The sequence below is a fragment of the Astyanax mexicanus genome, chromosome 8, assembly GCF_023375975.1.
Source record: "Astyanax mexicanus isolate ESR-SI-001 chromosome 8, AstMex3_surface, whole genome shotgun sequence".
NCBI classification, from domain to species: Eukaryota; Metazoa; Chordata; class Actinopteri; order Characiformes; family Acestrorhamphidae; genus Astyanax; species Astyanax mexicanus.
In genome coordinates this window covers 33,468,822-33,494,020 of record NC_064415.1, presented here as the reverse complement: position 1 = coordinate 33,494,020, position 25,199 = coordinate 33,468,822, and the positions used below count along the sequence as shown (strand labels likewise).

Below are 25,199 nucleotides of genomic sequence, written 5' to 3'. Positions count from 1 at the left end.
CATTGAACAATTTGTCTATGATAGGTTTAAAAATAAAGAAAACTTAAGAAAACGTAAAAAATAAAAATAAAAATAAAACAAAGCTAAATACAAAGCCAAAAATAAATTAAAAAATAAAACAAAGGTAAATATCTATTGAACCACTGAACAATTTGTCTATGATAGGTTTAAAAATAAAGAAAACTTAAGAAACGTAAAAAATAAAAATAAAATAAAACAAACAAACTAAAAAAAAAAAAAACTAAAAAAAACATATAATAACAGTTCCGGCTAACTGCTGCTCTTATAATAACATTTAATAACATGGCAAAAAACTAATTTATGTAATTCACGTAAAAATGAAGTTACTATAAAAAAGTGACCTCCTATTTAAAAAGCAACAGAAGTTGTTCATTTGTAACATTTCTAACATATTTATGGTGTTTTTTACTCACTTTTTTCTCTCCCACAACCATAATCCTTTACAGCTTCAAAAACATGTATTATGCAAATTAGGCGATGACGTCATTTAGCGACTTCTAGCTACTTTTAGGACAGCCAATAGCTACTTTCTTTAATGAGGGAATCGGGTGGAAATCAAAAATGTATTGTTACGTTTTTCTCTGCTGCACCACGTGCAGTGAGAACACCCATGCTGTGTTCACACTGGCAGCGACAAGCCCCTCATGTCATGAGCTGTGAGTGTGTTCTTGGGCGCTTGTGATGTTATGCTGTTTATCAACGCTGATTTATGGCCACTTAGCGCAGAGGCTAATCCAGCAAGATACCTATAGAGCCATCCACTTTTTTCATCCACTCTACATTTCACTCCAAAGTGCGCACACAGTCACACAGTGCTGAAGACTGTCTCACACACATACACACACAAACAGCGATTTATCTTTCCAAGCTGGAATATGTAACTCAAAACATCACTTAAAACATTTGAATGCAATTGAATGTAATAGTTTGAGTAATGTTTTTGAGACACTGAGGAACCCTGAGTGTTATGGTAACCCACGGTACTATCAACTAGCGGTTCATCCCATGTAGCTTGTTTTAACATGGTAACCATGGTCCAATATGCTCTATTCCCTCTTCAGCGGAGTGGCTTTACTGCTCCTTACAACCTGACTAGAAAAATTCACACAAAAGACTCACTGGATTCTAAGACACATTGTCAATTTTTGTGAAAATTTAAGGATTTTAAGTGTGCCTTATAAGGTGAAAAATACAGTACTTGGATCTATTAAGACACTAAAAACAGGTATAATCAGTCAGTAAAGTTTTTTTTTATCATATTATTTCTAATTTTTTCCATTTTCTCCTCAGTTTTGCACAGCTAATCACCCAACTCACTCATTAGGACTAATACTAGTGATGCCCCAACACACCAGGAGGGTGAAGACTAGCACATGCTTCCTCTGATACATGTGAAGTCAGCCACCACCTCTTTTTAAGCTGCTGCTGATGCAGTATTGCTGAGTAGCATCACAGCACATTCAGAGGAAAGTGCAGCGGCTCAGCTCCGGTACATCAGCTCACAGGCGCCCTGTGCTGCAGACATCACCCTAGGAGTGATGTTGGGAGAGAGCGCCATCTACCCACCCGGAGAGAGCAGTGCCAATTGTGCTCCCTCTGAGCACCGGCAGCTTGATGGCAAAGATGCATGAGCGGGGGTTCGAACCTGCGACCTCCTGCTCAGTCAGTACAGTTTTTTTTGTAAGGATTTAAAATAATGTAGATACATCCATTTAGTTCTAACTGCAATTTTACAACGTATCATTTTATAACCTGCCAAACCCTGACACCCTGCCAAAAACAGAGCAAAATAAAATCAGCTGAATTGGACTTCTGATTCATTTAAATAAACTGTTTGAAAGAACTGGTTCAGAAAAATGATTCCAACTTTCCATCTCTAGGAGTGAGTTGTAATACTGGCTGGCAAAGAGTTGTTTAAAACTGTTTAGAAATGTGTGATTTAACTTCAGGTTTTGACCCCTTCTACTTCTGAATACAGATACATACATTAATATTTAAAGTGCTAAACAGATGAAGGTACAAATAATAATATCATAAGGTGACATTCCAACTATAAATAAAGATAATAATTATTGATTATAGCACTGATATTATTATTATTAGATTATAGTAGGCAGGCGAGCATGTTTCTCCTATAATGAACTGGAATTACCTCAGACTTTAAGGTTTTTGAAGTCTGAACTCTGAAGCTTTACTCTTTATTATAAGATAAATTAAACCATTTCATTGTGTTACAATGCTCATTGCTATCTTACACCCAGCGAACAGCCTGCACCATTTAATCTGCAAAGATGCTTGTGAATATTTCTACGCCTTAATATATATATAGACAACAGTCGCATTTCAGATGCCCATCTTAATAATCAATATACAGCTCTAGAAAAAAAATAAGAGACCACTTAAAAATGATAAGTTTCTTTGATTTTACCAAATTGAAATGTTGATAGTCTATATAATAAAACAACAATGAGTATTTTACTCAAACATATACCTATAAATAAACATTTCTCCCAAATTCCAAATAAAGATATTGTCATTTAGAGCATTTATTGGCAAAAAATAAGAAATGGCTAAAATAAGTAAAAAGATGCAGAGCTTTCAGACAAAAGCTCTAATGCAAGAAAACAAGTTCATATTCGTAAAGTTTTAAGAGTTCAGAAATCAATATTTGGTGGAATAACCCTGTTTTTTAATCACAGTTTTCATGCTTCTTGGCATGTTCTCCTCCACCAGTCTTACACACTGCTTTTGGATAACTTTATGCCACTCCTGGTGCAAAAATTCAAGAAGTTCAGCTTGATTTAATTGTTTGTGATCATCCATCTTCCTCTTGATTAAATTCCAGAGATTTTCAATTTGGTAAAATCAAAGAAATTCATCAATTTAAATGGTTTATTATTTTTTTACAGAGCTGTATATTAAACATTTACATTAGAAAGTGAAAGATAAGCCCCCTCTCTCTCTCTTTTTTCCTCCTAAAGCAGGTTAAAATAGTGAGGAGAGATTTGAGGGAATCTGTGGTTCGTTATGTAATCCACTGCTCACTGTCGACCGGCCAGCATGATGGCTCATTAGCAGCGAGAGGGCTTTGTTTTTAGCGAGTGTGTGAGTGTGTGAGTGTGAGCGCGAGTGTGAGCTTCGGCCCGGTCTGTCCGAGATTAAAAGGCGAGTCAGCGCCAAGCTGTCTGTCTCTCTAGAAGAGGAAAAGAAAAGCAATAAAAGCAGAGAACATGGGAGAAGAATATGAGAAAAAAAGGGACATGTCCAAACCTGATCAAACATGCAGCTCAGCACAGAACAACAGAGTCTAAAGGCAGCAGACTGAGTGACAGAGAACAGACCCAACATGCCTGTCACAACACAGAGATCTACACTGTCTAGATCTACACTGTCTGGTGCAGTAAATTGCCGCTGCCGGAGGTAGGCCAAAGTCGATCCATAATTCAAAGCAGTGCACGATGTTCTCAGACTATCAGAATGTGCATGTGAGCTTTTCTGGTTACATTCTGGTATGGGCTATTTATTTGAATGTGATGGAATGCAAACTTTTCTAAGAACAAGTGTTTGAAGTTATAAAAAGATAAAAAAGAAATACGGTCTTGATGCAGAGAAAAAATTTACATTGCATCGCAGGGAGTTTTCACACCTGAAAGTCCAAATCAGAGTTTAAACCAGGTGTCGGCAATTAAGTCACAAAAAAAATCTGTTTTGGAAAATGAAGTGTAATGGGATGGAGTGCTACAGACTAGCAGCTCTCCAGCCCAGAGGGTTGTTCAACCCAATTGCAGAACAGTTGATCTCAAACCAGGTAAATCCAAAAAGAAAAGAAAAAAGGAAATGAATAAACACACAGGCTTAAAACCCTGTTGTCAGGGTCGTGGTCCAATACACTACCGCCGCCCCGTGAATTGCTATTGAATTGGAACACAGTTGTGGGAAAACGTCCTTATAAGGACATAGGGAGCCCAAGAATGGGTGGAAGTCACGTCCAGCAAAACAGAGTCACAGGGGACAAATGTAAACAAAAGCTCCAGAGAAGCATTTTATTTATTTATTTATTTATTTATTATCATTCGTTATAGTTCAAGCAACCCTGCTGACCTCCTATTGCCGACCCCCGCTTTAAACCAAGGTTTAAATAATTAAGGGTGTTTTTTTACCCCAGCAATATATGGTCTGGTTAAAACAGACTCTTGTTTGTACTCTTAGTGCGGTTTGTTTGAGCAGGTGTGAAAACAGTAATCACACTCAGGAGCAGATCAAAACAACCATACCAAGACCTGCAAGAGGAGGTGATCTCAGTCTGATTCCAAACAACCTCCGAAGAGGTTTGTTTGTGACGAGAACATGGTCTGAACTAATCATCAAATACGGCTGTTCAGGTGCAGTTTAACCTGATTTATTACCAGACAGCTACTATGGCTCTATGCCATAGCTTTTTCACACCAAAGGCCATATAATTTGTGCATGTTTGAAAAAACAAACCAAACCGAAGAGGAAAACTCCTCAACTGATTCAGCCAATGAAATTAACTGCAGTTGTGAAAGTGCGTTTAGTTACAGTGTATCTCGTCCTGTTCTGTGTCTCTCCTGTCTGTCTCGGTGTTTGCCCTCCTGTTTGTTTATTTACCTTCCCCTGCACATGGCCTGTGTGTTCCTCTTGTGTCTCCGCCTTAAGTGTTTTCACCTGTGCACATTTGGAACTCCGCCCCCTTGTTACCTAACCCCAGGTGTTTCTTGTTTCCTCTCCTCTTACCTGTGTATATATTTCCGTTGTCAGTTGTTGAACAATAATCTTTCTGTTCATGTTGCGTGTAATTCTTTGTTTTCTTTCAGTCCTTTTGTAGTCAGTGGTTCTTTGTTGTTCATGTTTTTGGTTTATTGTTTTTTTTCTTCATTTGTAAATAAAATACTTGCATTTGCATTTACTCTCCGAATCCTCACCCTGCTGCAATCCTGACACCTGCTGACCATGATGACCCGCCTTAGCTTCCTGCAATTCATCCCGTAAGCCCTGTAAAAGTTCAAATCATCTAGAAAAGCACCAGTGTGCTGTTCTCCTTTTTAACTTTCAAATAAAAAGCTGTCTGCAGAATTTTATAATTGTATAACTCATCATAATGATGATCACAATTCATAAAATTCTGAAGCAGTGGCAGCAATAATATACTATGAATATTATATACCGGTGCGAAATGTACAGTATATAGCAAAAACATTGTGCTATTCTTTATTTGTTGGTCTTCTGAGATGTTAAAATGTTCAGTTATGAATAAAAAATTCAATTGTAGTTTTACAATTTGATTTTTCTTTAAAACACTCAACAAAAATCATGGTGAGAAAGACCTTGTATGACCTTTTATGTGAAGCAGTCATGTGGGCTCATTCGTGAAACAAGAAATTGCTTAAAAATAATATAAATATATAGAAGTTTCTATTTTTACATTACTTTATACTAATTTTAGTCAATTTTCTTCCCAATTGGAAGGTTAATTACCCAACCGACTCATAAGGATTCCCCCTAAAACCAGTAATGTCCTCAACAATAGGCGAAATGTAGGAGAAGACTAGCACTGCTCATTCTTTGATTTAGAGGAAAGCACAGTGACCCAGCTCTGAGACATGAGCTAACAGAAGCCTGTGCTGACCAACATCACCTTGGGAGTGATATGAAAAAAGAGCACCATCTAACCACTCAGAAAGAGCAAAGCCAGTGGTGCTCTCTTGGACTCTGGCTGCTGAAGGAAAGCAATAGAACCCAGGATTTTAACATCTAAGGTTTACCATGTATCACACATGAAATTCCGTATCAGATCAGCCTATTACATAACACCTTTAAAAAAACCCTACAGTTGCACACACCTTTTCCATTTAGATTCAGTTAGGATGTTTATTCTATGTTGTAATGAAAAGATAAACGAGCCAGAGGTGAAAGAGACGCATAGTCATGGTGAGATGTCAAATATACATTCACCTCCTCCACACCTCCCGCTGATGTTCTCCTCCTATTTCCAGTGTTGGGCACGTTACTTTGAAAAAGTAATTAGTTATAGTTACTCGTTATTTCTCCAAAAAAGTAACTGAGTTACTAACGGAGTTACTCCACTATAAAAGTAATTAGTTACCAGTAAAAGTAACTATTGCGTTACTTTTTATTATTCGCCCGTCAAAAAAAGGAAATCAATTATGCATTTACTATTATTATTAGAAAAATAACAAAAAATAACAAACGAAAATAAACCCAAAATGTTGACAAAAATATAATCTAACGAATTTCAAAAAAATAAAACGAAATTCTCCACACAACCAAAGAAAATTACTAAAACTTGTAATACTGAAAAAAACGGAAAAACGCGTCTGGGGATGAAATTTAACAAACCAAGCCACACTCAAAAGAAATATGTATATATAAAACAAAATAATGGACAAAAACAACAATTTAATGCCTGTTAAAATGGTATTAATATAACAGCTTCACCAAAAGAGAATAGAGCTTAGATCCTGCCCAAAAAATCCGACCCAGCCGGAGCCCGTGCACATTCTGCCCAAGCCCGAACCATAAACTGTCATTATGAGCCCGACCCGATCCGCCCCATAAACTGTCTGTTTTCGGGCTGATTGAATGAGCGAAATATAATCAGAATTATGTTAATTAACACTGTAACATAGAAGCATAGAACTATTATTTAATTTAAATGATTTTTAAGAACAGCTACACACAATGCTGCAAGTCAAACGCGGAGGCGTTCACATGCGCCCAGAGCTACGTGATTACATTTTTCATTTTATTATAGTTTAATTTGATTTTGTTTTTATTTTTTCTGTTCATTTTAGGGTGGGCTTGCTAGCGCGAGCGCTTTACACTAACGGACCACGAGGTGCCGCGCGCTCGGCACAACACCGCCCGCTGTACAACTCCGCTGTACAACAGCGCTTATAAATAAATTAAACACAAAAATGAGGGTATTCTATCAGTAATTTCAGTTCGTTTTAGTTAGTTTTATAAACACAAAATACAGTTCGAGATAGTTATGTTTTTTCCTTTTAATTACCGTTTTTATTAGATTCAGTTAACACAAATGTTTTTCACTTTCAGTTTTCGCTATTTCGTTTGCTGTAGTGAACATTAATAATTGGTTACTTAGCAACATTGTGATTATCACACCAGAGCTTTATATAAAATAAAAATAGGAGCCTGATTTCGGGTGGGTCCTCAGGTCAGGTGGGATTCGGGCAGAGAATCTAAGCTCTAAAATAGAAAGCAGCAGCACCACAAAAACCGGAGCAGCTAAAAAGAGCTTAACTTCCTTAAATCGGAACTTGGGTTGTCCACGGCAATCACTGAATTGATTAGAGCACGCAAATCGTCACAATTGTGCCTCACTTCACCACGCCAACCCACAGGCACAGCGGCCAGAAGCTCAAGTTCACCGGACAGAGGAGGGGTTAACCAGGGCAAAGCGAAATAAAAAAAAAAGTTCATAGAGCTGCTAAAGTAACGTGCAGTAACGGGGTGTCGGAAATGGTAAGGGCGTTATAGTTACAGTCAGAGTAATTAGTTAGATTACTCGTTACTGAAAAAAGTAACGGCGTTAGTAACGCCGTTAGTTTTAACGCCGTTACTCCCAACACTGCCTATTTCTGGCTGTTAACATCTGTTTCAGCTGTGTGGATGCTCCTGAATAAACAGATTCTCTAATCTTGGGCTTTTGAAAGTTATTTCAAGAGAAGCAGCAGGAAACCGCACCACCTCCAAGCACCAATCGACCTGAAGGAGTCTTATAGACGTCACTCTTAGCAAAGCGACGCTTTCAGGCGCGTATGCCAGCTGTGCTACCTCATCAAAATTGGACACCATGGTTTATATTTATAGGAAAATCTGCCTGAATAAAACAGCAGGTAGGATATTTTGAGAAAATTAGAAATACTCCCAGCAGAGGTATGAGCAGGATAGTTGGACAGCCAAAATCTCTGTTTCAGGGTAAAGAGAGGTGTGCCACAAGATCTCATAAAATTAATGCCAAGTTCACACTATATGACTTTCTGAGTCTTCATTTGTTGTGTCATGAGAACACGGCAGGACTAAAACTCACGAGAACTAGCGATGCCCTGTCAGAGAATCTCTAGAGGAGAATACGCACTTGCAATGAGCCAAAAATGAATGGGTTCATATGGAGCAATTGAGTAAAATCAGAGTTTATAAATGTCTGATCATTTTTTTTTTACTGAAGTATGTACTTATGTCCTCAACACAGAACTATATCAAATGTTTCAGCACCAGGTTTAGGTTTAAACAGTTCTAAGCCTTTTAATGTCAGTGCTCTAGCTTTAGCTCACCAACCAGTCAGCCCACAGCAGTAATGCTAGCGTCTTTACTGACTAAACCTATAGAAAAGTTATGCTCTAGAAAATGCTATAGAAAAATTGTTGGTTTACAGGCATGCTTTCTTAGCTTTTTTTGGGAAATTTTAATTATTCTACTTCTAAAATTAAAGGCATACTTAAAATAGTATTTAGTAGTTAGTCACTGTTTTTTAATAAAAAAAAATCTTTCAGCTCCATTCACCCCATTCATAGAAGACTCACTTGTGAGCTCCCTCTAGTGTTTAACAGTAATGTACTGATATAACAGGGAAACAGAAAGTGGTCAGACTCTCAAAAAACAGCTCTTTCCGTGCAGAAGATGCGTTTCTGACCCATGATTCTCTCTTTCTGTGATTCCATTGGCTGTAGGTAGCTACTGCTACTGACTCCCAGTCACCAACTGGGTCAGATATTCAGCATGCCAAATATTTGCTGGACATCTCTGACTGGTCAAAGTTCATTCAGCTATGGCTCAACAATTGTCTTTTAGTCGTTCACACTACAGGACTGAGTGAGCGCAGAGAGATCGCCGATTTGAGTAGAGTTTTTGTGGGTGATCAACGAAAAACTTTCACAGATTCAAAAACTGGGCTAAAATCGCTTACTATAAACCTGGAATAATTCGGCACAATATTTCTGGTCAGGTGTCCAATGTGTCTCATGACGTTTCTGCCCAGGTATCCGAAACAAATTTGATCAATACGGTGGCAAACTGCAGCCCTGTTAACTATAATATCTAATTTTTCACCCTCAATACTCCAGCCATTATACATCACCCGCAATTTAGACGTTAATTTTAGACCAGACAGAGAGAGAGAGGTTCCCGCCTCTCTCTCATCTGCCTCTGTGTCTATCATTCTGATGCTGGTTGGTTGCAAACAAGGTTTATACAAGGTTTTTGCAAGTGATGTTCACAAACAAACGCAGAGCTGCAGCCCTTAGAGCTGCAGAGATTCAGTCATAGGTTGCCAGGTCTGTATAGAACCCTCAAAGGCCAGGTCTGAAGAGACTGATGTGAAAGTAATCAGAGTAAATGATTACTTACAAAATATTTGAAATTTCACCTGCACTTTTGCATAATGCTCACAATTAATTTGGAATCAATAACGCGTTTTTATTTTGTTACGTCACCAAGTTTAACCCCAACTTCCCCAGGTTAATGCTTGTGTGAAAGCAAACCAAACAGAAGGAGAAATGCTCCAAATAAGCAATCTCATCAAACAATCTGGATCACAGAAACCAAATGCAGTTGTGAAAATGCCCTTTTATGCTCAGCAAATTAGGTTCTAATTCAGAAATCCTTACAACCAAGCTAAGATATTTATAAAAAAGTAAAAAAAAAAAAAAGTTTCCTCTAATCAATTTGTCATGCATGCGTTGGCTTTATCTCCCTTCAAACATACAAGTATATTATAGAATTTTAATTGACACCACTAATATAAATATACATTTAAATATATTATACAGACAACATTCTGGTCACAGATGCTCCACCAAGACGTGCACCAACAATTTGTCCTCTTTTGAACTCTGGTGTGTCATCCATAATGTTGTGTGCATTGTAATATTTTGAGCAAAACTGTGCTCTTACCCTGATAATTGAACCTTCACACTCTGCTCTTACTGCTGCAATGTGCAATTAATGAAGATTGGCCACCAGGCTGCTCCAATTTAGCCATGAAACCTCCCACACTAAAATGACAGGTGTTTCAGTTTCATTGTCCAACCCCTGTAGATACATTATATAAACATTACACGTTCTACACTGATATTTGGGAGTCACTTGATTACACACAGTACCTATATATTTTCATAACATGTTTTACTCTATAGCAGTGTGTTAACCTGAAACTAGTGAATATCCAGCATCAATCTACATAATCAGCTAAACTTCATAATCAACAGTCGCATACATGAGAAGAAGACTGAAAAACAATATGAAATATTGTTGTAAATCAATTTAAAAAAACTAAACAAAGCAATAACAAAAAAGCCAATATAATAAAAGTAATGATCTGCGGGGAGCGCTATAATACTAGAGTTTATATGCATTAAATTATTATCTGCTGTTATTTGATTTTTCTTCAAGTCCATGTGGAAACAGTCTACTCTGAGCCCTGAGTCTCCAACTATCTGATTACCCGAGTGCATGTTAACTCATTGATTGGTTTAAAATGCTTACAGTTGCTTACATTTGTATGTTAATTAGGTAGTCAGTTATATCTTTACTTTAAAGCAGGATTGGTTAAATGGTGAATCAGACAGAGTCCATACAATTTAGAGTAAAGATAAGACCGCCTTCCTAATTAACATACAAATGTAGAAATGTGAAAATAAATAAATGTAGAAATGTGGAAATAAATGAATAAATAAATGAAGAAATTTGGAACAAAAAAATGAAGAAATGTGGAACTGAATAAACAAATAAACGTAGAAATGTTAAAATAAATAATTGAAGAAAAAAATAAATGAATAAATAAATACATCAATCAACACATGTATTCATAAATAATGTAGAAATGTAGAAATAGCCCCAAATAAATGGATGGAAATAGATTCCTGATATAATTGTAACATTTTTATTGACAAAATGTATTTATTCATTTCTTTATTTATCTATACAATTCTTTATTCATGTTTTTATTTATTTATTTATTCATTTATATGTGCATTTATTTATTTATACTTTTATATTTGTTTGTCCGTGTGGGTTCATCATACACTCTGGAATGTCAGTGTGATCCACCTCAATATTTTACTATAGCAGCTTCTCCACATGCTCAGATGTGTGTGTGTGTGTGTGTGTGTGTGTGTGTGTGTGTGTGTGTGTGGCCTCTATTGTGTAGCTCTAAACCACACAACAGTGGTGGGCTCTCGATGCTGCAGGAGACAAACTGTTCAATCAAGCAGTGAGCAGACAAGAGTGTGTGTGTTTGTGTGTGTGTGTGTGGATATACAAGCACATTACAAAACCCCCTAAGGTGCTTATTACAAACAACACGACCAAAGTCAAAGACACACACACACACACACAAATTCCTTCATCATTCACTCATTCCACCCTTTATATCTCACATCTCTATTTCTCTCTGACACACACAAACACACACCCACACACACACACACAACACAAGCCTACCTAATTTACCTCCTGCTCTGCTAGAAAGAACTCTTTCTTCCATGTGCACACACACACACACATACACACACACACGCACACACAAACACACACACACAGCCACATTTTGAGCACAAACCTAGACCCCTTATGATTTAATATCAAGAACTGATCTGTGTGTGTGTGAATTTTGCAGTGTTTATTTGCTATTTGAGGACAAACGCTAATGCGTTTCTAAGTCCTACACACCATTCATCTCATCAGACCTGACACACACACACAAACACACACACACACACACACATACACGTCTGTGTAATCAGCTACAATGCTCCTGCTCTTCTCTCATCTCCCACCAGTCGCTATCTCCTCCCTCGATGTCTCGCTTTCTCTCTCTCCTCTTTTGCTCCACCAGTCGAAAGCTTATCACTCCAGGGTGGAGAACCAAACTCATCTACTGCAGCCAGGCTTCAAACTTTCTCAGCAAATCACACCAAACCAGCGTTTTACATTCACCATTCATTTCCTTAAACACTGGACTTCAACATCCCGCTAATCTGACTCTGGGGCTGCTTTTCCACACAGTGAATAAACCAGGATGAATGTGAATTCCAGTTCTGGAAGACCACAGTCTTGCCTCATTTGAATAATGGGTCCATTTCTTCAGCATGGAGAAAACCAGAAGTAGACCCACCTTGAAGCGTAACACTATAAGGCACCGAAAGTTTGGACACGCAAAAGTTGAATGTTTATATGAGAAACACTGCTCAGCCCAATCAGCTCTCCCTTCTGCCACACCTCTAAACCCATACATCACCCAGTGCCCCTCCCAAACTACTTCTTTCAAATTTGTCAGCTAAAATCAGGGGGTTTAATTACCCTTTAAAACCAAGTTCAGGTAATATCTGAATTAGCAATGGTTTTAATAGAGCAGATCAATTTTTTCAGAAAATTAACACTGCATTGTGTTGTAGCTTGTCTTCGCACTACATTGGCATCACTTCTTATCTAAGCCTCTCTATAGTAAGAACACATCTGATGTATATAATCACCAGCTGTTTTCTGCATTCCTAAAAGGACAACTCTGAATAACACCTGGATCCAATTCTCTGGACATTTTCCAGAGTTCATATGTAAAAACAGCATTAGTTAGTAAGTCAGTGGTCAGGTTGTCAGTCAGGGAATGCTTTCTTATGCCAAGGTTGGTCTTTTCTGTTCTGCCATGGCTTCTTATGGTAAGCAATAACCAATGCACGTTTTCCCCACCACAGCTCCACTGCTGATCAGAACTATGGCATTACAACAACAATAGAAGAAATGTCACCTCTATCTGGGAGCTGTTGTCTGCTTCACTGTCTTCCAGCAATCCAGGTAAATCCTCCACACTCTCCAGGCTGGCTCTGTTGTTGGTCATTGGGCGGGGCTCTGACAGAAGCCACCGCCTCCTCCTCAGAACTTCCACAGTCACATCTTCAGCCTGAGCCAGACTTCCCTGAAGCGTTGAATAAGAAACTCCTGAAACACAGAAGAGAAGCATCCAGTCAGAAACCTTTTCTTCTCCATGATTATAAAAATAAACATGGAACAGAAATATGTGCAGTATCAGTCAACTGTTTGAACACACCTTCTTATTCAGTGTTTTTTTTCTTACATTATAAATGAATACTGAAGTCATCCAGACTATGAATGAACACATAAGGAATCATGTAGAAATTTTTAAAGTGTTAAACCAACCAAAATAGTCTGAACATTTAGCTGAGCTCTTATTTGGGGTGCTGTTAACTTGTGCGTTTTGAGGCTGGTAACTCTGATGAACTTATCTTGTGCAACAGAGGTAACTTTTGGTCTTCCTTCCATTGGGCAGTCCTGATGAGAGCCAGTTTCATCATAACATTTTTAATGGTCTTCGTGACTGCACTTAAGGATACTTTTAAAGTTTATACATTTTTCGGATTGACTGACTTTCATCTCTAAAAAGTGTTTTTTTTTTTTACTATTTTCTTTACTTAGTTGAGTCGTTTTTGCCATAATATATTAAACAAATAGGGCTATTCAACTATTATACTAACTCAAGTAATTATACCAAATTCAAGTAATTAGCTCTTGACCTTGTCAAGAGCTAATTACTTGAATTTGGTATAATTACTTCAGCACAGCTGTTAACTGAAGGCCATTCCAGGTGACTCTACTTCTACCTAAAGCTGACTGAGAAAATCCAGCCAAGACGTTCAAAGCTTTCAACTAAGCAAGAGGTGCTACTTTAAAGAATCTAAAATATAAAACCTATTCTGGTTTGTTTAACAGGTTTTTGTTTTAATAAAGACTCCCTTATCTTTTTCTTTAAAGTTAGTTTCACAATACTAAAAAAACACTGTATTTAAGGTTTTCAAAACTTTTAACTGGTACTGTATATAATATTGAATATTTAAAAAATAGAAATAGAAGCAAGTATCTTCACCACAAAACTTTTCAAGGACACAAAAAATTAACACAAGCCTTTAAAACAGGACCAACAGCATCATCCTTATTCAGTCTTTATGGCACATCAGTCCTGCTCTGTTTGCTGTGTTAATAAGTGTGGACTCATACGTTCTCCTCGGGTCCTGTTAACAAAGTCTGAGTTAAAGTCAAACAAGCGTAGTTTACACAGTGATATTAGTCCAATGATCCTTTTTCAGAGACACTGCATGAAAACACACATACACACACAGATAATGACTCACACTGGAATGGAGGCATTGATCTTTTTGTCTTTTGCTAATACTGCTGTTTTCACTACATCACTGCACTATAAACTCAAGCAGAGTTCTTTAACAGACAGATAAAAGACGAGAAAACACACTTTTCCTGACGACAGAACATATAATAAAAGAATATAATAAAAAATGATAAATGCAACACTGAAGAAAATAAAATGCACTGTTGGAAAACTAAGAATAAACTGTGTAATGCTGTATAACAGAAAACACCTTTGTGTAAAATCCTGTCACAACTCTAATATCTCAGTCCACATGCTGCTTTCACTTTTAGTGGTTTGGAGCAAGGTCTCAGGACACTAAAGCAAATCGAAGAGTTGGATTTTTGTTTTATATTTGGGCTGAAACTGAACAAAATTAAACATTTTGCCACTTTTTCCAGCACTGCATAAACGTATTTTTTTGTCTTACTTCTCAAATAAAAACATCTTTATTCTCTATAAGCTAGAGAGCTCTATAAGCTTTTTTTCCCCATTTTCAGCAATATATTTGGTGTGGATCACTCAGCGCTCGCACAGTGGCGTAGTGTGGACTACTGAAAGACACTCGCCAAGCCATCACCAACTGATCGCCAACCAGTAGCAGATGGCTGGCAAATATTTGGCATGTTAGCTCCATGTCAGGAGCTATGGCTACCCACAGTCAATGGAATTACAGTAAAAGAGAAAAACACAGGTCCAAAACACACCCCCCTGCATTACCAGACCTGTTTATAGAGAGTCTGACTACTTTCTGTCCACCCTGTAATATCGGTAATGGACTGTTAATCTCTATAGGGAGCCTTAATGTGGAACAATGTATTTTACTAAAAAAAATAATAAAAGATAGAAAGTGTTCCTAAATATATTACAGTTTATCAACAGAAAACAGTTTTACACTGTAAAGCACTGTCATTACCGCTGCTTTGAGCTGATTGGTTGTCATTGGTTGGTTTGCATCCTGAAGATGCAGGTAGAGGTATATAACTGTTCAAAAAGATAAAAAAAAGGTCTCTGCGGTACTGAAACATTTGATATAGTTCTGTGTTGAGGACATAAGTACATATTTCAGTATAAATTGATCAGACATTTATAAACTCTGATTTTGCTCAGTTGCTTCATATGAACTGTTGCACTCACTGCAAGTGTGTATTCTCCTCTATACAGATTCTGGCATGGCATCGCTAGCTTTCGTGTGCATTTAGTTCAGGTTTGTTCTTGTGAAGAAACGTGTTTCTCAAGAGCAGCCAGGTGAGTCGGCGATTACCCACAGTGAGAAATCGTGTAATTTGTGACCCTGTGTCACCGATCAGTCATGTAGTGGGAAAGTCTCAACAACTGAAGGCACAACGACTGACGACTCAAAAAGTTGTGTAGCGTGAACCTGGCATTAGCTTCCATGGCACATAGCAAAGGTTATGGACACAATCCAAGCTTCACTAGTTTTAATAGCCATATATAATCAGGCATGCCAAAACTAAAGGTGTATGATATGGACAAAAATGTAATGTGCGATAGCGCTATTGGATAAATATTGATCCTGAATTAATTTAGGCCCCTCAAAGTTTTTCATACTTTAATTTTTCAATAACAATATGATTTACCTTACTGCACTTGTCAGAACACATGGAGACACATTCTGGACACATCTCCACAAAATGCTAACAAAAAGGACAACTAGCTAGTTAATTAGAACTATCGGCTAATACTCAGTACTGTCCAGTACCTTTCCTTTCATAGTTAACTGGAATTAGCCTTTATAATCACTACTCTGCAGTGTTTTGCTAATATAGTTAACTAGAGTTAGCAGCCACTTCTCAGCACTGTTCAGTGTCTGGCTTTTATATAGTTAACTGGAATTAGCGGCTAATGGTCAGTACTCTCCAGTGTTTTGCTTTTATAGTTAACTGGAATTAGCGGCTAATGCCTAGAACTGTCCAATGTTTTGCTTTTATAGTTAACTGGAATAAGCGGCTAATGCTCAGTACTGCACAGTGTTTTGCATTTATAGTTAACTGGAACTAGTGGCTAATGGTCAGTACTCTCCAGTGTTTTATTTCTATAGTTAACTGGAATTAGCCGCTAATGCTCAGTACTGTCCAGTGTTTTATTTCTATAGTTAACTGGAATTAGCCGCTAATGCTCAGTACTGCACAGAGTTTTGCTTTTTATAGTTAACTGGAATTAGCTGCTAATGCTCAGTACTCTTCAGTGTTTTGCTTTTATAGTTAAGTGGAATTAGCCGCTACTGTCCAGTCTTTTATTTCTATAGTTAACTAAAATTAGTGGCTAATGGTCAGTACTGTCCAGTGTTTTGCTTTTACAATTAACTGGAATTAGCCGCTAATGCTCAGTACTGTCCAGTGTTTTGCTGTTATAGTTAACTGGAATTAGCGGCTAATGGTCAGTGTTCTCCAGTGTTTTGCTTTTATAGTTAACTGGAACTAGAAGGTAATGGTCAGTACTCTCCAGTGTTTTATTTCTATAGTAAACTGGAATTAGCGGCTACTGGTCAGTACGCTCCAGTGTTTTATTTCTATAGTTAACTGGAATTAGCGGCTAATGGTCAGTACTCTTCAGTGTTTTGCTTTCATAGTTAACTGGAATTAGACGCTAATGCTCAGTACTGTCCAGTCTTTTATTTCTATAGTTAACTGGAATTAGCCGCTAATGCTCAGTACTCTCCAGTGTTTTGCTTTTATAGTTAACTGGAACTAGCGGCTAATGTTCATTACTCTTCAGTGTTTTATTTCTATAATTAACTGCAATTAGCGGCTAATGCTCAGTATTCTCCAGTGTTTTGATTTTATAGTTAACTGGAATTAGCCGCTAATGGTCAGTACTCAACAGTGTTCTGCTTTTATAGTTAACTGGAACTAGCAGCTAATGGTCAGTATTTTCCAGTGTTTTGCTTTTTATATAGTTAATTGGAATTAGCGGCTAATGGTCGTACTCTTCAGTGTTTTATTTCTATAGTTAACTGGAATTAGCGGCTAATGGTCGTACTCTCCAGTGTTTTATTTCTATAGTAAACTGGAATTAGCGGCTAATGGTCAGTATTCTCCAGTATTTTGCTGTTATATAGTTAATTGGAACTAGCAGCTAATGGTCAGTATTTTCCAGTGTTTTGCTTTTATATAGTTAACTGGAATTAGCGGCTAATGTTCAGTACTCAACAGTGTTCTGCTTTTATAGTTAACTGGAATTAGCGGCTAATGGTCAGTACTCTCCAGTGTTTTGCTTTTATAGTTAACTGGAATTAGCAGCTAATGTTCAGTACTCTTCAGTGTTTTATTTCTATAGTTAACTGGAATTAGCGGCTAATGGTCAGTACTATCCAGTGTTTTGCTTTTATAGTTAACTGGAATTAGCCGCTAATGGTCAGTACTCAACAGTGTTCTGCTTTTATAGTTAACTGGAACTAGCAGCTAATGGTCAGTATTTTCCAGTGTTTCGCTTTTATAGTTAACTGGAATTAGCAGCTAATGGTCAGTACTCTCCAGTGTTTTGCTTTTATATAGTTAACTGCAATTAGCGGCTAATGGTCAGTACTCTTCAGTGTTTTATTTCTATAGTTAACTGGAATTAGCGGCTAATGCTCAGTACTATCCAGTGTTTTATGTCTATAGTAAACTGGAATAGCGGCTAATGGTCAGTATTTTTCAGTGTTTTATTTCTATAGTAAACTGGAACTAGCGGCTAATGGTCAGTACTCTCCAGTGTTCTGCTCTTATAAAAAAGCAGGATATTTGATAACTGGATCTGGGTCATTTTAGACGGCTACAGCTGAGACACTGCATGTTCTTTTTCTTTTTTTTTCTGGGTTAAATGAGACTTTTCCAGCTGAGAGATCTAAAGGCATTTCACTTCTCATTCCCAAGCTAGCGCATTTTTCTCCTTCTCAATGTTTCTGACTCGTTTTTCTCCACCAATCTGTCTCTGTCTCTCCACTGAATCCACTTCTCACTCTTTCATTAAGCGCTTTCACTCCTCTGTTCGCACTCTGTTGTCTGTCTTGTCGCTCTCTGAAGACTCCCTTCTTTTCTGCTGCAGGCCAGACGCTTATGCTAATGGAGGCACTCCATAAACAAAAACACCCTGCTTCTTCTCGCCAGTCACATGACCCAGCTTTAATTAACAAGATGTCTTTAGCTTCAGCCCTCTCTCTCTCTCTCTCTCTCTCTCTCTCTCTGTCTGGAATGGCCATTAATGTCCAGCTAATTTAGAGAAAGGACGAAAGAAGGGGTTTGTAAGTGTATATATTATTTTCACTTCTTCTTAGTGTGTGTGTGCGCGTGTGTGTGAGTGTAATTAGGAGATGTTTAAGATGAAACCACAATAAAAGTAGCTGCTGACTTCGATAATTTCCATCTAAGATGTAACAAAGAGAAACAGAGAGAGAGAGAGAGAGAAAGAGAGTGATAGACAAAGAATATAGGTAAAGAAAAAAAGACAATGCAAGTTACAAAATGAATAGAGCATTATATGTTTGTAATAGAACAGTATTTAAGCTGAGCACAAAGAGCAGAACATCATAGTGTACAGTAGCCTGACAACTAGGGATGGGCGATATGGCCCTAAAATAATATCATGATATTTCATAATATTTTTGCAAATACAATACTAAATAAAATTTTATTAATGCATACAATATAATATGGCACACTCCTTACTAAGATATAAAAAAAATATCCTGATGTAATTTTGGTCATTTTATCCAGCACTATATGTACATTGGCATGTCAAAAATCATGGTATGCCAGACAATTGATCATGGGGATGGCTTTCAGCTGAACCAGCACTGCTTGTTATTTTTTCATGCTGCAGCACCACTCGCTCGCTGTTGTGTACTGTACTGGCAACCTTGGGGTGGAGTTATTGTTGGGGAACAAGCAGCAGGTGGAGTCAGACGCTAAAACAAACACAGATCCTGTGACGCACTGCAGAGTTCAAATAGAAAAGTACTGGCTCAAGCCCTACTCATAAGAGCTGCCAGTGCTTTAACTCAGCATGTTTTCTTAATATCTGATGATACCTTCTAATCATTTTTATTATTTACTACTAAAGATATAATCCCATTATAACATTGACAAAAGTGATATTGCAGCAACATTACAAAAAATGTTCTAGGAACATTTCGAAACCTTGACAGTTTTATCGTTCTAAGAACATTAATTGCAACATTTTACTGACCAACAATATTAGCTAGGAAGGACAGAGAGAAGAAAGAGAGAGAGAGGAATCTATCGTTTCTTAAATCTTCTAGCTGCTGTTTTGCTCTGATCTTGTTCTGGTTTTATATAATAAATCAGAAGGTTATGCACTGATAACCCTGTAAAATCTTTGAAGGATTTAGAAAGCATATAGAGACACTAACCACTGCTATAGACAGTTACATTTAACAGCTACTGTTAGAAAACATTCCTTTTGACAAAGTAGCTCATGACCCATTTCCCACCAATTTGCATGAACACATTTATTGCATGTCATCGGTGTAAAAAAAATTAAGATCACTCAAAAACAGCAGTTGTGCAAGCTCCGCTGTGTAATCAGCCTGTCAGCTCGCAGAGCACGTACGGTATTTTGCATGTTGCCAATTACCGTGCAGCAGGACTCTCTGTTGTTTTTATGTGTTTAAAACGCTGTCTGATGCCAGGCTTTCAGTCACTCTCTCTCTCTAAACCAAGACATCTGGCATTTCTCAGGCCCTTTTTCTAAAGTGGTGCAGTTTTGCACATTAAAGTGTCATTCTATACGTTTGGGGAGTTTAGAAATCTCTCTGGTGAGAATGTGTAGTTTAAATGAGCCTGTGGAGAGTACTTTTAAAACGTGTGTTGTGGTGTGGTCTCCTTTCAGAGTCTCTTTTTTTAATTTGTCAGCTCTCTACAGCTCTAATTGTGCATTTCTTTGACTTAATTATGTATGAATTAAAAAAAGTAGAAAGCATTAGATTGCTGTTCTGATATCTCCATGTTCGCAGTACCTCTTGTATCAGCAACATTAGCAGTGCTGTGGTTGCTCAGGTAACCAGCAGAAACTGCTGCTGATGCAGCATTACCGAGTAGCATCACATTGCGCTCGGAGGAAAGCGCAGCGACTCGGTTCCGATACATCAGCTCACAGGCGTCTTGTGCTGAGCGACATCACCCTTGGTTTTGAAGTGATGTGGGGAGAGAGCACCATTTACCCACCCAAAAAGAGCAAAGCCAACTGTTCTCCCTCAGGGCTCCAGTAGCCGATGGCAAGCTACATAAACAGGATTCGAACCAGCAAAATATTTCCATCCATTTTCAGCTCAGAGAAAAATAATATGACTAGAAAATATGACTTAAGCAATTATCTTCTCTTCTGAAATGTAGTTTCTAAGAAAGCAACCCTCTGGTTTTCTCACTTCAGGTTTGGTGACCAAAACATCCTCATTTCCCAGACATGTCCCCTTTTAGAGATATGAAACATGCAACTGGATAGAACTTCCAAGTTTTTACATTGATTTCACTTCAACTTTTACAGTCACCACACATTCTGTCACAAGTTTAGATACGTTTGTACCACAGTCACACAGTAAAAACTATGCACAAGTATTGTGCTTCAATGAATCAGACTTACAGATATTTTTTTTGGAACAAATGGAGGTCATGTGCTCCAGATCAAGGCTTGAAAGGACTATTAAGACTGTTATCAGCCACAATTACAAAAAACAGGGTCTTTTATGTAATGAAGCTGTTTTAGTACACTTCTGTGGTGCAGCATTCATTTTTTTTTCAAGTACGTCCATGCATTTTCCAACAAGACAATGCAAAACCACATGCTGCATACATGAAACAAAGGCATAGCTGTGGAAAAGAAAGCTGCAGGCAATCGCTGTATCTCTATATCCTTCAATACCTCATAGAAAATGTGTGTAGAAATTTCTAAACAATATATATACATACAGTTACACAGCTTTAGTCGTGTTTGCAAAAAGAATGGGACAAAATAACGACTGAGATCTTCACCACAAGTCACAGTCACAAACTGATTAATATATCATCAACCCTAATATTTTTGGACTGCTTTTCTGACATGAAATGTAGGAATGCATGTACAGCTCTGGAAAAAAATAAAAGACCACTTAAAACGATGAGGTTCTTTCATTTTACCAAAATTAAAAACCTCTGGAATATAATCAAGAGGAAGATGGATGATCACAAGCCATCAAACCAAGCTGAACTGCTTAAATTTTTGCACCAGGAGTGTAAAGCATAAAATTATCCAAAAGCAGTGTGTAAGACTGGTGGAGGAGAACATGCCACGATGCATGAAAACTGTGATTCAAAGCCAGGGTTATTCCACTAAATATTGATTTCTGAACTCTTTAAACTTTATGAATATGAACTTGTTTTCTTTGCATTATTTGAGGTCTGAAAGCTCTGCATCTTTTTTTTCAGCCATTTCTCATTTTTTGCAAATAAATGCTTTAAATGACTGTATTTAATTTGAAATTTGGGAGAAATGTTGTCTGTAGTTTTTAGAATAAAACAACCATGTTCATTTTACTCAACCATAAACCAGAAACTGATTCTGAAAATGAATCAGGAAATGAAATCAGACAAAGCACAAAATATGCAGACAAAATATGAAAAATCTTGCGTTAATATTGTCTTCAATGAAATAAAAGTCAAAGTAAATATGAGAAACTCAACTTTTTCCTAAATTAGGGTTGTATTTTATCTAAAAACTCTCAGAGGATCAATTCACCAATATTTCCTTTCATTCCTGAGCCTGCGGGTCTAACCCTGGAGTTTATAAAGTTCAGCGTAATTGATTTTAGAAGCTAATCTTACATGAAATGCATAACAGCTCCTTCTCCTTATTCACGCCGCGCTCCCTGAGCGGAATGACCGAGGAAAAGAAACAAAAGGAAAGGTGCAATCCTTCTTCAAAGGCCAAATCTCATTTCTCCAGCTCCATTCATCCCTCCATCCTTCCATTCATCTGTGGGGCGGCCTAATCTTTCCTCGCCTCTGCTAAAGCACCTCAGCGCAGAACAAAAGTGCTCTCGGAAGAAGAAGAAGAAGAAGAAGGAGTAGAAGTAGAAGAAAGAGGGGGGTAAACCAGACTCTTGCGAGTCATTTCAGACGGGCGGTTCTTTTTTTTCCCTGCAGCTCCATGGCTCCAGGTTGCTCTTTTAAAGTCCTGACTGAGTAAGTATGTGAGTAAGTCTTCTCAGTGCCACAGGCTTTATATAAAGCCTATTATATATAGAAGCAGAGCTGAAGGTGAAATAGGAGTTACTGTCAGCCGCTGCAATTGAAGCCCAACGACAGGCCGAGTCTCAGCGTGGCACGCTGTGAAAGACCCCCTCAGCAGGAACCGAGATGCTCCCTGCTACCATTTCCTACCATACATTCTCACTCTCTCTCTCCGTTTCTCTCACCCGCTCTCTTTCTATCTCCTTTCAAATGAAACTAAGCCCTTTCCTCTCCTCCTTTGTTTTGTTAATTCTCTCACTCCTTCAATGGATGGTATGCAGACTTCTCCTGACTCCTGAAAGCCTCTCAGTTCCGCTCATTCCAGTCAACCTGTGCAAATTATGACTAAGGCTGGGAAAGCGCTTTCATTACTACAAGTCTAGACCTATTGTTGAGCTCTACATTTCATTTGCATTACATCATCACATCATAATACAGTTAGTAAGTAAGTAAGTAAAGAATCATGTTTATAATAGTGTACTTCTCACAAAAAAATACTTAAAAATCAAGGGTTGACGAAGGGTTCTTAAAAGTGCAAACATGCAACTAATTTCTATAGAAATGGGAAAAAAATAAGAGACCACTTAAAAATGGATATAATCAAGAGGAAGATGGATGATCACAAGCCATCAAACCAAACCAAGATGAACTGCTTGAATTTTTGCACCAGGAGTGGCATAAAGTTATCCAAAAACAGTGTGTAAGACTGGTGGAGGAGAACATGCCAAGATGCATGAAAACTGTGATTAGAAAAAAAGCTATTCCATCAAATTTTTTCTGAACTTTTATATTTTCTGAACTTTTCATATTTGAGGTCTGAAAGCTCTATTTTTTTGTTATTTCAGCCATTTCTCATTTTCTGCAAATAAATGCTCTAAATGTCGATAGTTTTATTTGGAATTTGGGAGAAATGTTGTCGGTAGTTTATAGAAAAAAAAAAACAATGTTAATTTGACTCAAACATTTACCTATACATAGCAAATAAATCGCAAAATCAGAGAAACTGATTCAGAAACTGCAGTGATCTCTTCATTTTTTCAGAGCTGTATGTAGTAAAATAAAGGCATCTTAAGCAGAAAATGATGTCCCAAACTGTCTGTGTTGGAAGATTAACTTAGGCCCTTCCCAACAGACCAAGACAGTGATTGCCCACACTGCACTGTTCATGGAAGATGGTAAAGTGTGGTATGAAACATTTAGGTGAATTGCTAACAGCCAGGCTCAGATGGGTTGAAGCCACAATGCTAACAGGAACAGCAGCAGGACTTGCGGACTAAAATATTACATAATGTTTATCCTTGTTTTTTTAACCTTTCATTTACAGTTCTTTTTAACTGAACACCTTCATTTTCTGAGAATAAGAGAGGGGGGCAATGCTAACTGCACTATGTGACTTTTGTGGAGCTGCATCAGCGTTCTAGATCAGTGAAACCCTATTGTGTAAACCTATTGCATCCTACTCATTTCTGTGCCATGCCATGGTGCATGTTGGGTTGTGTTGAATGCAGCCTCATTGTACTGTGAAAAGTTCAGCAAAGCTCAGCTTTATGGAAATGAGTATGTCTGCTGTGCTGCATCTAAACAATCACAAAAGAGTACACTGAGTCTTCACACACACGCGCATACAAGTGCCACAGACAAAACAGTAGCTTTTCAAACAGGAATAGAAGCTGCAAACTGGAGAATATAGATTTACAGAACTGTAAATAAGAATGACGATTAAAATGTTAAAATCATAAAATTTTGACTGCAAATTTCAAGAATGTTTTGTTGCTTCATTTGAATTAAAAAACGTATAAGACATGCTCAAAAGACGAGCCGAGAGATACTACATGGCAAAATGTGTTCATGGAAAAAATGACCATATTTTTCACACTATAAGGTGCACCAAATTATAAGGCTCATTATCAATGAACTATTTTCTGGTCTATTTTAATACATAAGGCGCACTGGATTATGAGGCGCATTTTTAGCAGCACTTGTAAGAAACTGGAGGAAGGAAAGCGCAGCAACTCGGTTCCGATACATCAGCTCACAGACGCCTTGTGCTGATTGACATCACCCTTCGGAATTCTGAGTGGAAAGAGTGCCATCTATCCATCCAGAGAGAAAACAAGGACAATTGTGCTCTCTCAGGGCTCTGGCAGCTGATGGCAAGTTACATGACCGGGATTCGAACCAGCGATCTCCTGATCATAGTGGCAGCGATTTAGGTCGTTGGACCACTCGGCTCCCCTTGTACCTCTGTTTTAAGGGGAAGGGTTACACTGAAAAACCAAGTACAGGGGTACAAATTATGACCTTAGTAATAATTAAACCAACTGTAAGGAGAGACATTCAAGTCAATTAATAAAGCCGTGGTCAACAACGTCAAATCCTAAGAAACGGCTAAACTCAGCAGGACAGTGCTGTAAATTAGAACTGAAGGACTCTGAGAGGGAGGAAATGAACAATGCCAGAGAGACAAAGAGAAGCGAGAAGGTCAGGAAGGTAGAGAGGGATTTTTTCACTCTTTTCTCCTTCTCTTCTCAGAAGCCTGCTAGGTATTTCTTCTCTGACCGACAGCCTGACTCAGTGCCACCGACAGCACACTTCCGCACAGCCTACAGAAGCGCCTGTGTGTGCTTCTAAGTGTGAGTGTGTGTTTGTGAGTGAGTGAGTGTACATGCATATGTGTATGACAGTGAGATAAACGACTTGTGAATGAGTGTGTCAGCCTACAGTGAGCGGAG

At 37.9% G+C, this 25,199-nt stretch overlaps 1 protein-coding gene across 1 annotated transcript in view; it reads right to left on the bottom strand.

Moving 5' to 3' along the window:
• plxdc2b (plexin domain containing 2b) overlaps positions 1-25,199 on the bottom strand; it is a 226,447-nt gene that overhangs the window by 130,090 nt on the left and 71,158 nt on the right. The window contains exon 2 of the mRNA XM_007230313.4: positions 12,827-13,017. Within this exon, the coding sequence (XP_007230375.3) occupies positions 12,827-13,017 (191 nt within the window). The remainder of the gene's footprint in view (positions 1-12,826; positions 13,018-25,199) is intronic.